This window comes from Leuresthes tenuis, unplaced genomic scaffold (assembly GCF_036924035.1).
Source record: "Leuresthes tenuis unplaced genomic scaffold, fLeuTen1.0.hap1 SCAF_17, whole genome shotgun sequence".
In the NCBI taxonomy this organism is placed as follows: domain Eukaryota; kingdom Metazoa; phylum Chordata; class Actinopteri; order Atheriniformes; family Atherinopsidae; genus Leuresthes; species Leuresthes tenuis.
In genome coordinates, this window is record NW_027325371.1 from 19,527,529 (window position 1) to 19,541,988 (window position 14,460).

Below are 14,460 nucleotides of genomic sequence, written 5' to 3' on the forward strand. Positions count from 1 at the left end.
TTTTCTAACATCATATATGTATCTGGTTTCCTGCAGGGGAAGTTCATCAGAGTCAACTTCGATGTCACAGGTTACATTGTCGGGGCCAACATTGAAACCTGTATCCTCATTAGCAGGACGGACCGTAGGAGCAGAGGCATCAATCTGTGTCTGAAACACATCAAAAAGAGCTGAAATATAGAGTACACACAGTTAAGAGAGCAGTGGGGCAGCTGTACGACTCACCACGGCTCTTACTTTACCACAAAAATGCAGCTCCCGTTCTGCATGTTCCCCACACGCAGCTAGAGGGCATCGAGCTGTAAAGACACAAAGATTTCTTTGTTATCCCTCATTTTTTTATTGAAGTTTGTTACTCTTGGTGAGGAAAAAATATAAAAAATATAAAACAAGCTTTGTTTTTTGTAACACTTGTTGAAACAAAGTAGATTTGATTCCCCGGTATTGTGTAAGTTCCACAAGCATCCAGGACTTGTTTGTTTTGAAATGACAACTGCTTCTTTGTCTTCTTTCTTTTCTCATAAATAAGATTCTAGTTTTATTTTCCCCATCTTTTAAGTTCCCTGCCAGCCCTTAACTCATGCTCTCAGATCTCCTGGAGAAGTCGAGGGCCATTAGACAAGCAAAAGATGAGAGGACCTTCCACATTTTCTACCGCCTGCTGGCAGGGGCTGGAGAGCATCTTCGAAGTGAGTGTCTGACCGCTGCTACAAGGAGCAATTATGACAAACAAAAGAATCAAAGGAATAACAGCTGCTAGTTTGCTTCATTCGAGGAACCCGGCTTAAGAGAGCTGGTTTGAATTAGAACCAGCATAACAAAACTATCTGTCCGCTTTGCTTTTAATTTACCTCATTGTTACATTGTTTCAGGATGATGCAGAAGATATTAAGTGAACCCTCAAGTCCAACAATTACAACATATTTTTCCCATGAAGTTGTTCATTTTGAATGTCAGTTAAGCCCTCTACCCCTTGCATAATTCCTCTTTGTCGCACAACTGAATTGTCTTTACTGTAAATGGATGAACAAATATAGCTCACTGTAGTTTGAGTGTTGATTTTTTTTTTTTGGTGCATGAAATAGTCAGAATGAAGTTAAACTGGTTTAAGTTGTGTTGTTTGAGGGCAAAAATAAAGACATAATGGTACCAATGGATAAACATAGAGTATGCACTGAAATCACTTCAGAATTTGACATAAATGGTAGAAAGAATTTAAAGCAGAAACACCACTGAACAGCTGATCGTCTTTGGTCAAGATATCTATAAAATGCATTTTTAATTCCTTTCCTTCCTCAGCGGACCTGCTCCTCGAGGGCTTTAACAGCTACCGCTTTCTGTCAAATGGTAACATTCCCATCCCGGGCCAGCAGGACAAGGACAATTTCCAGGAGACCATGGATGCTATGCACATCATGGGCTTCACCCACGATGAGATAGTTTGTGAGTACTAGTTCCAGATGTTCGCTGAAACAAAGTAATCTCTTCCTTCCCCTTCAAACTATCATCTTTTTCTTCTTTTTATTGCTGGCATTACCTTATTGCTCCCAGATGAAAAACGTTTTGCCTTGCCCTGTCATTACCAGGCATGTTGAAGGTGGTTTCTTCAGTGCTACAGTTTGGCAACGTTGTCTTTAAAAAGGAGAGAAACACCGATCAAGCCTCCATGCCTGAGAACACAGGTAAACACGCAACCTCAATCAAAGGACTCTGACCTTTCAGCTGATTGAAAAAAACTCCCTATGTTCACATATTACATCCTCACACAAGTCTTTAGTCACTATGAACATCTGCCTCCTTAGAGACATGATTACACTGAAGATCTTTCATGTGTCTCTTTATATAGGAATGCTTTTAATGCGTTTGGATCATGTCAGTCTTATCGGTTGCTACTATAATCTTAGCTTCATTCTCTGCACTTAGCTTTCAGTGTAAAAGTATTATGCAAATTAGCTGCCTCAGGGTCAGCTCCACGTTTGTTATGCACATGAAACTATTAGAGCGCCCAGGGGCTGAAATACCACAGTTCACAACTTTGGTTTCCAGCCCTTAAACCCACAGTTTTGCTTTATGATCACTTGACACTAATATTTGTGTTTAATGGTGTCTTTGTGGCCCCTTTAACATGAAAATAAATCCATGTGTATGGCAGTACATGTGCAGGGATCATGTGGAGATTTGTTTTTATGACCCTGGTGTTACAACCCACAACCATGGGGGGAGCCAAAGAGCAAATAAGTTGCAGAATTCTCGAGTGTTACTTTAACTTTCTTGACCCATTTTATGTCTCAGACCAGCCAGGATGTGCAAAATGTGGATGTGGTCATACACTTTAGCCTGTTAAAACAGTGGTACTGTCTCTTAATAGAGAGAAAAAAACATTAAAAACCGTTATGTCAATCTTGTCGATGTAATTGCTCAAATACTTGCGTGCGCCCTGTGTGTGTGAGTGTTCCACTAGGGGCAGAGTAGCGAACCCTACAGAACTTTGTTCTTTGTCTTAATGTCAAAGAACATGAAAACAATTAAGGAGGTCAGTATATGGTTTACATGAGGATGACAAGAGAAAAAAGCTGGAGCTGGGGCATTGCAGATGGTATTTGAGGCCTCTAAATCAGGGAAATGGGATTCATGCTGATATTTTGCCCTACACTGCCTCGACTGGTGACCTCCATATAGCATCCTGCATGTGTTTTGTATTAATCTCCGAGGACTTGCACAACAGACTCTCGAAACAAGCAGAGGATATGCAAGCTGGCCATCCTAAATGTGCATACTTGTAATAAAAACGTAAGAGCGGAGGGGCAAGTGTAACCGTCTGTTTGTAAGTACGACAGAAAAGAAGGGGGTAGAATTGAAGCACTGCATGCAGCTAACATTGTGTGGGCACACCTGAATATATTTATCTATTTTTCAAAAAGCACAGCACATAATTGATTATTTGCTGGGAATTGTGGCAGCTGGCCGACCACAGAAAGGTTTAGTCCTATGAAACAGTTTGATATTAATTTAATGATTTCAGCACAGCTTTTCAGAAGGTTAATGTAAATGTAATGTTACATTTGTCAAATTTAATGTTAGAAACTGTGTAGCTGTAAAAAGTCTTTGCTTATACAATGCATTAAGTTACATGCTTTGTGCACTCTTATTCTTTCAGCGGCGCAGAAGCTCTGCCACCTGCTTGGAATGAATGTTATGGAGTTTACCCGAGCCATCCTCACCCCGAGGATCAAAGTGGGACGAGACTATGTGCAGAAGGCACAGACTAAAGAACAAGTAAGATAACATCTGTACATTAGTTTATGGATTGTGTCAGAAAATGGTGATAAATGACCATTAAAAATGTCTTAATCTCATGTTGATCTCTTACATCTTGTATGATCAGCAGTCTAAAACACCTAAAAGTGAGAAAAATCTGCTTTTCAATGAAAAACTTCAATTATTTATTTAGTCTTTTCTTGACAGTGTATAAACCAAGTGACTCAGTTTAATTTCTTCATAATATTTGCATTCATTTTTCAGTTGTCCAACCTGAAAAGGTTTGATTTCAGTTCGGGCTTTTGGTTAGACTAAACTTTACGTTGCACATTCATTACATATGTTTGGACGGGTCATCTGCCACATCTGGATAATCGGCTGCCCCATTTTTAGCATGTCTTGACATATTGTCAAGGAAAATCTGCAACTTCCCAACAGCATCCCAACGTGTAAATTCTTTTACGCGGCTCATATCTCTTGGGGTTATGCAGTTTCGGTGGTGTCTTACATCTCTGCTTCTCTGCTCTTTGCTTCACCTCAGGCTGACTTTGCGGTTGAAGCCCTGGCCAAGGCGACGTACGAGCGGCTGTTCCGCTGGCTGGTCCACCGCATCAACAAGGCTCTGGACAGGACCAAGCGGCAGGGCGCCTCTTTCATCGGCATCCTGGATATTGCTGGCTTTGAGATTTTTGAGGTGTTAATGCTTGAACTGTAACAAACACTTCACTGCAGAATGCAACAGGCACACTTTAACATCCACTTTCACTGATTGCTTTCCTTTCAGCTGAACTCATTTGAGCAGCTGTGCATCAACTACACCAACGAGAAGCTGCAGCAGCTCTTCAACCACACCATGTTCATCCTGGAGCAGGAGGAGTACCAGAGGGAGGGCATCGAGTGGAGCTTCATCGACTTCGGCCTCGACCTGCAGCCCTGCATCGACCTCATAGAGAGACCGGTCAGTGCGTTCTGTCCGTATGTCTGACTGTGCGTCTTCTTTATGAATATTCCACTTTTGGCAATAAAAAAATAAATGATAAATGTTCGTCTTCTCAGAACAATCCCCCTGGAATTCTCGCTTTGCTCGATGAGGAATGCTGGTTTCCCAAGGCCACGGACAAGACATTTGTAGACAAAGTGCTGCAAGAGCAGGGCACACACACCAAGTTTCAGAAACCACGCCAGCTCAAGGACAAAGCTGACTTCTGCATCATCCACTACGCGGGCAGGGTACGTATATCGGGCCCCTGAAAGTGCCTTGCTGTCTTACTGCTGTCTAAGGAGGCCGCTCTTTATGCTTTCCTTGCACAGCAGCTTTGCCTCTGGTCCGGGTTTCTCTGAGGTTAACACTTTGCTCCTTTAGTGGCGTAGTTACCCAGGTCACTGTATAAAAACAATAGCCCAGTTGTAGCGCTGCTGCCGCAAAAAGCCCACATCTGGTTCACATTGCGGCGAGTCTTTGATGCCTGGTGGTTACATAATTCAAGTTCTGAACTTTCACCTTTGTGTAGAGGTCTGGCATCTGAAAAGAGAAAAGTGATCCTCTTCAACATTCCGTGCCTGTCAGTCATACCGCAAAGTCGTGCATTTCCTCTACAGTGATAGTTTAATTACGATTACCCGAGCATGCATGTTTTTTTTTTTGTTTTTTTTTATCACAGTGAAGACAGACAGTCCCGGTCCTGATCCTTACCATCCCAAATAGTTGCCAATTTCTGCCAGATATTGGATCCGGGATTATGTTTGAATTTCACTAAATGAGCGCTGCAAGACAGTGATACTGAAGTGGAAAATAAGAGCAAACATTGTGAGTTTGCTTTTCCAGAATTTTGATTAAACCCACATGCAGGTCTTCATCTCAGGTTGCTGAAAGTGTCAGTTACTTTTGCTCTAGTCTGTACTAATCCAACACTCTGCACTGTATGTCAGATATTTCAAAAGCACTCATCGTCATCGTGTTTCAGTCAACAAAAAACCCTCCCAGCACATGATGGCCACACAAGTCTTCTTTTGCATGCAGTTGGTTTATTAAAGATAGCTAAAGGTTTTGCCGCTCTTTGTGTCCTCCAGAGGTAATGAAGACAGCACATCTGGTGCTGCCGGTAAGTCAAACCTACTGCACGGTGGTATTTGGAAACGCTGTTGGCGGCAGATCGAGCTCTCACTTGAGATGTGCTGCATAGACTGTCTCAGACAGGTGAGGCCTCAGAGCAGAGGCACCTAATCCGACGCTGAAAATCAGCCTTATGAGAGTGTAGTTTGAAAATATTTAGTTTTTTACACTGTCAGTGCTGGAGTATGAGAGCGAGGAAGAGAAAGGCAATGGTCGGGATGTGGAAAAGAAAGGTTTGCGTCAATGAATCTGATTCAGGGCCGAGTGGTTTTGCTTCTCTGCTCTTTGTTTGCCAAACCTTGTGTAACTAAATTATAACAGAGGTATTCTTGTTTTTTTACTGTTTAGGTCACTGCCTCAGAAGTATTCTCATCTTTTGCTGTGATTTCATTTTGGGGTTTTTGGCATGAAAACACAGTGGAATGTTTTGTTGTGGAACTGCTAACGTGCTCCTGAATCACTGTGTTTCCATAGGTGGATTATAAAGCTGATGAGTGGCTTATGAAGAATATGGATCCTCTGAATGATAATGTAGCCACGCTGCTTCACCAGTCAACTGATAAATTTGTGGCGGAGCTTTGGAAAGACGGTGAGTGTGTCATCACTTTACTTTTTTTCTTTTGCTGAGGATCATTTCAGCGGTGCTAAAGTATAATGATATATAGAAATAGATCTGATGTATAATCACTGTATAATTGATGGTGAAGATGGAAACCATAATATTAGTTTTTATTGCACAAAGCATAGTATCAGTTATCATTTCTGAAGGGTAGTACACATTTTCTCCCTTTATATGTATAAAGCTGCTGTTGGAAGATTTATCTAATCAAAGCAGAAGCAGAAGGTCAAAGGGAAATAAAACAGAGCCAAAACATTAATCTCTCAGATTTATTATTAGATTTACCATCAGTATTACATATAAAACTGTGGCTTGTTGATCTTTCAATTACATGGTAACCGTAGTCCTCGTAATTCTTATTTTGATTTGGCATATTGTGATTGAATCATAACAACACTGGGGCCTGTTGTTTGAAAGTAAAATAAAGACATCCAGGATAAGTGGGAAAGCCAGGTTGGACAAAGTCTCATAAGTCCATCCTGGTTTAATTGGTTGTTCGAACGCCGAGTCAGGCTGAGGAGGGGCGGCTTTGTCAAGCCAGGTCTAACTAATGCGAGTAAGTGCGCGGCCACGACTTTCTTCAGTAGACCACAGAGACTGATCACAGATTCCCTGATGACACAACAGGTGTGGACACTTTCCTCCAATGAACAGCAGATCTGAAACTCATAAAATGAAGCACTGCTCCCTCAAATGACGGAGGCATTGGAAACGGGTTTTCAGAGGGCCAAATGCCAACTCAATTCTGCCCTTTGTCCTTGCATGGCCCGGGTTGAAGTTCATCTGTGCCACCCCCTGGGTTGTAAGCAGAAACGGCTGGCATGCGTAGCCCCAGCAAATTCGCCTGAGGGTGCAAGATATAACCGTTACACACCTTTGACACATTCTGATGTTCAAGTTGCTTAACAAATGCATGGCTTACCTTGAGACAGCCTCTGGTGAATCGAAGAGGCCCGAAAGACTCGGACAGAGCCTGGCCATTTTACTGAAAATGTAGTCAGCATCACAGATCATCTGAAAGAACAAGATGTAAGCTATTAAAACAATTTGAAGCACATGATTCATTTATTTATTTATTAACAGTAACCATAAGTATTACCTGAACGTTGATGCTGTGGAACGATTTGCGATTTACAAAAATCGCCCTCATTAACACCCGAGGGGCGCTTTATCCTCACACGAGTGCAGTCCAGTGCACCAATGACATTAGGGAAAGCTATTATGAAAATAAACCCTTGTGAAACATGTAACGTGCAGCCCATGTGCTGACCTGTCTCTAACCACCCTCTGAGGTCGAAATGCCCACCGAACAATTGCTACCTCATCATCCACAATGTTCTCCAAAATAGGACGCGCCATTGTGAAGGAAAGGCCATGGGACTTAATACAGTGCAGGCCATTACCCTAATCGCTGACTTAATTGCAAGCACCTGTGCAAGTGCAGCCATTTGTAATTACTCTAATAACTGCAATAGAATCAGATTTGAGCTGGCAAACAATATGAAGGGTGTTTATTTACAATGAGGAACACACGAATAGGCCCCAATTATGAAAAAGAACTATCGTCAACTTTTTCCTTTTTTAATTTGATCATGTTTTGTTTTATTTCTTTTTTTTTTTAAATAATCATTTAGTTTACGTGTTGTTTGTTTAAAAACAAGGCCAATGTGTAGCCTTCATCAGAACATGGATATGGACTGTATAAAACAGCCGCTGACTCCAAAGATGAGACAACAGAATCAACTAAGCCTGGTATTTAGCCCGGTGTGGGGCAGGCTTGCTGCAGAGAATAAATCACCATGGTAAACTTGACAAGGATAAAGTTATCCAGCTTTCGAACAACCGAATGCAGGCTAAATTCAGCCAGGCTAACCAACACATCCAGGCTTAATCCCTTATCTAGGTTTCGAACAACAGGCCCCTGGTCGCGTAGAAAGCAAAACGGCGGTGAAACACTTTCTGAACTGATATCTTAGCTGATGAATGAGAAGCTGTGACTATCTGACAGTAGTGTTGAATAATGGCACGTTGTGTAGCATTGTGATGATGTGCTAACATTTACTCTTCGGTCCTATTTTTCTAACATCTTCTCTGTGTGGGGAGGATCTGTGGGAGTGTGAGTGATGAGCGTGTGTGTTTGCATGCCTGCTCTCTTTTTCTCTCTCACTCTCCTGTCTTCTCTCTCTGTTGCTGTAGACATTCAGACGTTTCAGAGAGCCTCTTTCTATGACAATGTGTCTGGGCTCCATGAAGCTCCAGGTGAACGATAGTAGCAACCTCTGTGTTAAACTGGCTGCGTCTCATCCCCTTTGCGCTGTAGGGCTCATTGTCTCCCTTGTCCTGTCATAGCTGCACTCTGCTTCTAAAAGCTCCCCTCTGGCTTTGCATGGCTCTGCTTGAGTTTATTTAAAACTTCTGATACTACAAAACGTTTATTCCTCGCCCGAGGCTGGTGGCTTACTGACGTTATGATTATTACTGCAACTATTGCGTTAATGTCAAACCAGGTAAGGCATTTATTTACCTTTTTTCTGGTGCAAACTCAAACCAGTGATGAGCCGACTGATACAGTTAATGTCTAAAGGCTGAAAATATAAGACTGTAAATATTTTTCCTTGATCAGAAGATGCATTTTAAAGCTGCTTACATGTTCCCATACATTGTGAGGGTTGAAGTTAGGACACTAAACTGATGAGAGGTGGTGTTACAATCATGATGTAATCAAACATTAAAATGCCATTATTCACTCAATGCAGTGATTAACAGTCGGTTACTATGTGGGGATTTTTGCACTCAGAAGGCCCCATCTGCAGAAGGAAAGAAATAGCAGTTTCCAGACTCACTAGATTCCAATCTGATTTAGGTTCCTGATATATTTGTGGTGTCATTTATTTGTTCCAGAAGAAATGAATTTCTCTGCGTGCCAGATATCTGGTCCAACTCTCTGGCATTAATCATGTTTTATTTAAAAACACTGTGTTGCAGAACTGTCAGCCAGATGCGGGCCTTACAGAAATGTTTCTTTATATATACAGTGTCTTCACAAAGTATTCACACCTCCTTCTCTGTTTCCAATTTTCTTATGTTGGAGTCTGAGGCTACAATAGTTTGAATTCTTTCTTTTTCTCTCATTAATCTACACTCAATACCCCACAATGACCAAGTAAAAACAAGTGTATACACCTTGGTTGGAGTCCACTGTAGTAAATGAAGACGGACTGGACATTATTTGGAAAGGCGCACGCCTCTCTATAGAAGGCCTTACAGCTGACAATGCATATCAGAGCAAAACCAAGCCATGAGGTCAAAGGAACTGCCTACAGAGCTCAGAGACAGGATTGTTGCGAGGCACAGATCTGGGGAAGGCTACTGCAGTATCATTCTTCGAAGGTGTTTTTTAAGCAGCAGGGACGAGGAGACTGGTCACAACTAGGTTGTGGGAAAGCTGAATAAAGCAAAGTACAGCGATATCCTCAAAGAAATCCTGCTCCACAGCCCTCAGACTGGGCCAGAGCCCTGACTTGAATCCTATCAAATATCTGTAGAGAGACCTGAAAATAGCTGTCCACCAACGTTCCCCAACCTGACTGAGCTTGAGAAGAATGGCAGAATCCCCTAATCCATGTGTACAAAGCTTGTTGAATCATTCCCAACGAGACGCAAGGCTGTAATTCCTGCAAAAGGTGCTTCAACTAAGTACTGAGTTAAGGTCTGAATACTTATGTATATGTGATATGATTTTTTCCCTTTATTACATTTACCAAAAAAGTCTAACATATGAAATTGGAAAAAGCAAAGGGGGTCTGAATACTTTCTGAAACATAACTGTGTAGAGCATTCCCATTCACACTTAATGTGGCAAAATGATTAAAGTACAAATTTTCTGAGATGTTTTTTAAGTTTGACTTTTTCTTAACTTCATTACAACAGTTAACAGCACGCGAGATATGGCGTCAACACATGAAGAGAACAAGACTGTTAGTAAATATGAATGTAGACAATCTTTACAAAAGATAGGACCAGTTTTACAAAGTTACCTTAGTTAAGATTTTCCTTAAAGCACAAGTTATGGGCCCATAAAGAAAATCCGTTGCAATAACTGACAGAGGTCTTATTCTTAGAAGTATTTTTTGGTAGTTTTTACTCCTCATATACTCAAGGAATTCCTTAATCAACATCTTGTACTGTTACTGTAAAACTATCTGTGCTCTGCTTGTGGAAAATGTTGGCGGTTAAAGGTGTAGATGTTATGCTAGCCTGGAAAAAATTAAATACTAACATCATAGAAACTGTAAAAATGTTGTAAATGCCTTAACAATTTTCCAATTTAAGAGATTTTTCGCAGCCCCCTTAAGTGACTCTCTGTAAACTAAGGAGACATTAAGCCTTAAATTATGCAGTTAAGGAGGAAACCTCAAAGAAAACACAAACGCCCTGTGCTTTTGACACTTTAGTCAGAGACTTTTTCTTTGCAATTTTCTTTATTGGACAGTTGGCAGGTGAACTACGGGTGAGATGCACCCAAAGCAGGAAGTTTGACTTTGTTTAGATTTATGGTGGCCAAAAGTGAACAAAAGATTTTACACTGACATTCATGTACGGACCTAAAGTGACAGAAATACCATAAATCGATGCAATGATTTTCTAAAAATCCAGTTTTAAGTGTGAAATAGACTCAAAATCTCCTTGTTTGTTTTATGCATTAAGAAACACTACGTCTCTTGTATTTTAATAAAGTATGCAACTCCTGTTTCAAAGATTAAAAATCACATAAATTCTGCTTTAAAATGCATTCCAGCATAAAAAAAGAAAAAAAATGCTGTAGCATTGAACTGGTTGAGAGAAAGCAGCTGTTGGCAAACGTTAGCCTGTGTTCATGATGCGAGTGCGGCCTAATCAAACCAGCTCTTTGACCTTAAGCCACAGCAAGTGTGACACTGTTGTCTGTCCACGTACTTTATCACAAAAACAGATAAGAGGAAGACCAAGCTCAGCTGAACTTGTCAGTGGTCATTGGCAGCATTTCCTGATGAACATCCAGATGGGATTTCATTAGAAGACTCACTTTGTGTAACTAGTTCTGTAAATCCCTTCGATGCTCTCGGTGAAATATGCGTCAGACAAGAAGATGTATTTGCGAGCAGTTTGTAAATCTCTACTCATCTGCCTTCCGTGTCTTGTCCATTTTTTCTCGCCAGTTGACCGAATCGTGGGTCTGGACCAGGTTGCGGGCATGAACGAGACAGCGTTTGGCGCTGCCTACAAGACCAAGAAAGGCATGTTTCGCACTGTGGGACAGCTGTACAAGGAGCAGCTGTCTAAACTGATGGCCACGCTCAGGAACACCAATCCCAACTTCGTCCGCTGCATCATCCCCAACCACGAAAAAAGAGTGAGTCTCAGCATCTGAAGTGGCTGGGATACACTACTTTGTTTTTTAAGAGATATCTACAGATCTATTGATGAGATACACTCACACTGCATGTTGCTATTATACACAGCTGAGAGTGGTGCTACGGTTACAAACTGTGCTATTTAATCCTTTTTCATTGTGTGTTTTTGCTTATTCCTTCCCTTCTCAGGCTGGTAAACTGGACCCCCACCTGGTTCTGGACCAGCTGAGATGTAATGGTGTGTTAGAAGGAATCCGTATCTGCAGACAAGGATTTCCCAACCGTATCGTTTTCCAGGAGTTCAGGCAGAGGTACCGTTTTACCTCTGACCCTGTTCTTCATCATCATATTTCCTACTGTGGCATTTGTGATTAGCATAAAACATAACAATATACATTTCATGAAGTAAAACTGCCATTAATCTTCCAGAGATGGGGTGTGATATTGAAGTTTTAATATAGTTCTATGATGTTTGGATCTTAGAAGCCTTGAAGTGAAGCATAAACAATAGATCTCGTATATTTCTTGGCTTTGATGTTCTTTGTAAGTTTGTTTGATGAAGACATCTTTGCTGCTTTCTTTCAACACAACACATGTCTATCTCTACGCTGTGTCTAGGTATGAGATTCTCACTCCTAACGCCATTCCCAAGGGCTTCATGGATGGAAAGCAGGCCTGCGAGAGAATGGCAAGGATCAATTTAAATTCAAAATGTCAGATCATTGCAAACAGCAGCCTGAGGCTTGAAAGTCAATTAATTAAATATTACAACTCCAATTCCAAGGCAGCTTGGATGTTGTGTCAAAAGTAAAGAAAGAACAGAATGTAATATTTTGTAATATTTCATTCTCAACAGAACATCGGAAACATGTTGAAAGTGAGACATTTGACTGTTTTTGTGAGAAATATTAGCTCATCTTGAATTTGAAGGCAGCAAACACGTCTCTGGGACAGGCCCGGTGGGTCCAGTTGCTGGACCTCTGGGAGAGGAATGTTGTCCCATTCTTTAGATGTTTTGCTTCAGTCGAATTCAAGATGAGCTCATAACTTTTATAAAACAGTAAAATGCCTCGCTTTAAACAGTTGATATTTTTTCTGTGTTCTGATGTGAATGACGAATTGTTTTTTGAGAATTCCAGATCATTGCATCCTGAAAATAGGCTGAAGCTTCTGCTTCTGCTTCAGTTGTGGCTTACCACATGTCTCCCTCTTTTTTTGCCAGATCCAAGCGTTGGAGCTTGACGGGAACCTCTTTCGCATCGGCCAGAGCAAGATCTTCTTCAGGGCAGGAGTCCTGGCCCACCTGGAGGAGGAGAGGGACCTGAAGATCACTGACATCATCATTTACTTCCAGGCCGTCTGTCGTGGTTATCTGGCACGCAAGTAAGGATTCAACGCATAGCTCCTGCGAGCTGGAGCCATTTTATCTGGTCACAGAAACATCGATTTTACCGCTGTCTCTGTCACCGTCTGATCTCATGTTCTCTGCTTGTGATGCTTCAGAGCGTTTGCTAAGAAGCAGCAGCAGCTCAGCGCCCTGAAGGTCCTCCAGAGAAACTGCGCTGCCTACTTGAAGCTGCGTCACTGGCAGTGGTGGAGACTCTTCACTAAGGTCTGTGCTTGTGTTCTTGGTTGTATTCTGTGCTAGTAATGAGGTCCAAAAAGGACCACATTCGATTTATCAGCAGAGACTGTGAAATTGACCTGTCTGCAGTATAATTCAGTCACTTTTGCTCAAGAACTGAGGCCCTCCAGTATGACAGCTAGAGTGTGTTTTCATCGCCCTGCAGGTGAAGCCCCTCCTGCAGGTGACCAGGCAGGAAGAGGAGATGCAGGCTAAAGATGAGGAGCTGGTTAAAGTAAAGGAGAAACAGGTGAAGGTGGAGGGAGAGTTGGTGGAGATGGAGAGGAAACATCAGCAGGTCAGTTACTACAAACGATGGCTTGTTATACAGACTTTTTTCTGTCTATGTGTACTTTAACCATTTACATCATTCATGTGCAGCTACTCGAAGAGAAGAACATCTTAGCAGAGCAGCTGCAGGCAGAGACAGAACTGTTTGCAGAGGCCGAAGAGATGAGAGCTCGCCTGGCATCTAAAAAACAAGAGCTGGAGGAGATCCTGCATGACCTGGAGTCCAGGCTGGAGGAAGAGGAGGAGAGGTCTCAAGGCATGCAGAACGAGAAGAAAAAGATGCAGTCCCACATCCAGGTGCGTGTGTCCAAGAGTTGTGGATATGAGTAGGGAGGAAGCCAGAAATACTCATATGACATGAGTGCAAAAACACTCTGCTGTAATTGCTTCTGTGATTGGTGTCGAAGGACCTGGAGGAACAGTTGGATGAGGAGGAGGGTGCCAGGCAGAAGCTCCAGCTCGAGAAGGTCACAGCTGAAGCTAAAATGAAGAAGTTTGAAGAGGATATTTTGCTGCTAGAGGACCAGAACTCCAAGTTCCTGAAGGTGAGAGGAAGACGACTCTGAGGGAGCTTTGGATGGATAAAGTTATGTTGTAGAATCATGAAAGGTGATTTTAAAAAGAGGTGGAGGGTGTCACACTTTCCTGCATGACAAAAGTACAGCTGAAAGAGGTTTGCTGTGTGCCGAGCGCTCTCTGTTTCTGCCTCTTTTAGGAAAAGAAGCTGCTGGAAGACAGAATCGCCGAGATGACATCACTGCTAACTGAAGAGGAAGAGAAGGCCAAAAGTCTGGGAAAGGTCAAGAACAAGCAGGAGATGATGATGGTTGACCTGGAAGGTATAAAAGTTACCTACAGTACAAATTTACCATGCTGCAGGGGTCTTTTATTAACACAGTATCTATTTTCTGATTTAGAGAGACTAAAAAAGGAGGAGAAAACCCGCCAGGAGCTAGAGAAGGCTAAGAGGAAGCTGGATGGGGAGACGACCGACTTCCAGGACCAGATATCCGAGCTACAGTCCCAGATAGAGGAACTTAAAAGTCAGTTGGTCAAGAAAGAAGAAGAGCAGCAGATGATGCAGGCCAGGTAAGAGACAACCACACAGAGTGGAACACCTCCGCTCAGTCTTACATAACTGTGTGAGCTAAATGTGAGTTTT

The 14,460-nt window shown here is 42.1% G+C and overlaps 1 protein-coding gene across 2 annotated transcripts in view; it reads left to right on the forward strand.

The window, feature by feature from the left end:
• LOC140273640 (myosin-10) overlaps positions 1 to 14,460 on the forward strand; it is a 52,809-nt gene that overhangs the window by 31,376 nt on the left and 6,973 nt on the right. The window contains exons 8-27 of one of the 2 annotated variants that reach the window (XM_072369262.1): positions 37 to 100; positions 591 to 689; positions 1,300 to 1,443; positions 1,587 to 1,682; positions 3,158 to 3,276; positions 3,800 to 3,952; positions 4,043 to 4,216; positions 4,315 to 4,488; positions 5,846 to 5,960; positions 8,187 to 8,249; positions 11,189 to 11,382; positions 11,573 to 11,694; positions 12,002 to 12,071; positions 12,606 to 12,766; positions 12,887 to 12,995; positions 13,174 to 13,305; positions 13,389 to 13,595; positions 13,706 to 13,843; positions 14,014 to 14,137; positions 14,216 to 14,387. In XM_072369262.1, coding sequence (XP_072225363.1) covers positions 37 to 100; positions 591 to 689; positions 1,300 to 1,443; positions 1,587 to 1,682; positions 3,158 to 3,276; positions 3,800 to 3,952; positions 4,043 to 4,216; positions 4,315 to 4,488; positions 5,846 to 5,960; positions 8,187 to 8,249; positions 11,189 to 11,382; positions 11,573 to 11,694; positions 12,002 to 12,071; positions 12,606 to 12,766; positions 12,887 to 12,995; positions 13,174 to 13,305; positions 13,389 to 13,595; positions 13,706 to 13,843; positions 14,014 to 14,137; positions 14,216 to 14,387 — 2,630 coding nt within the window. The remainder of the gene's footprint in view (positions 1 to 36; positions 101 to 590; positions 690 to 1,299; positions 1,444 to 1,586; positions 1,683 to 3,157; positions 3,277 to 3,799; positions 3,953 to 4,042; positions 4,217 to 4,314; positions 4,489 to 5,845; positions 5,961 to 8,186; positions 8,250 to 11,188; positions 11,383 to 11,572; positions 11,695 to 12,001; positions 12,072 to 12,605; positions 12,767 to 12,886; positions 12,996 to 13,173; positions 13,306 to 13,388; positions 13,596 to 13,705; positions 13,844 to 14,013; positions 14,138 to 14,215; positions 14,388 to 14,460) is intronic. The other variant, XM_072369263.1, reaches the window with a different exon arrangement.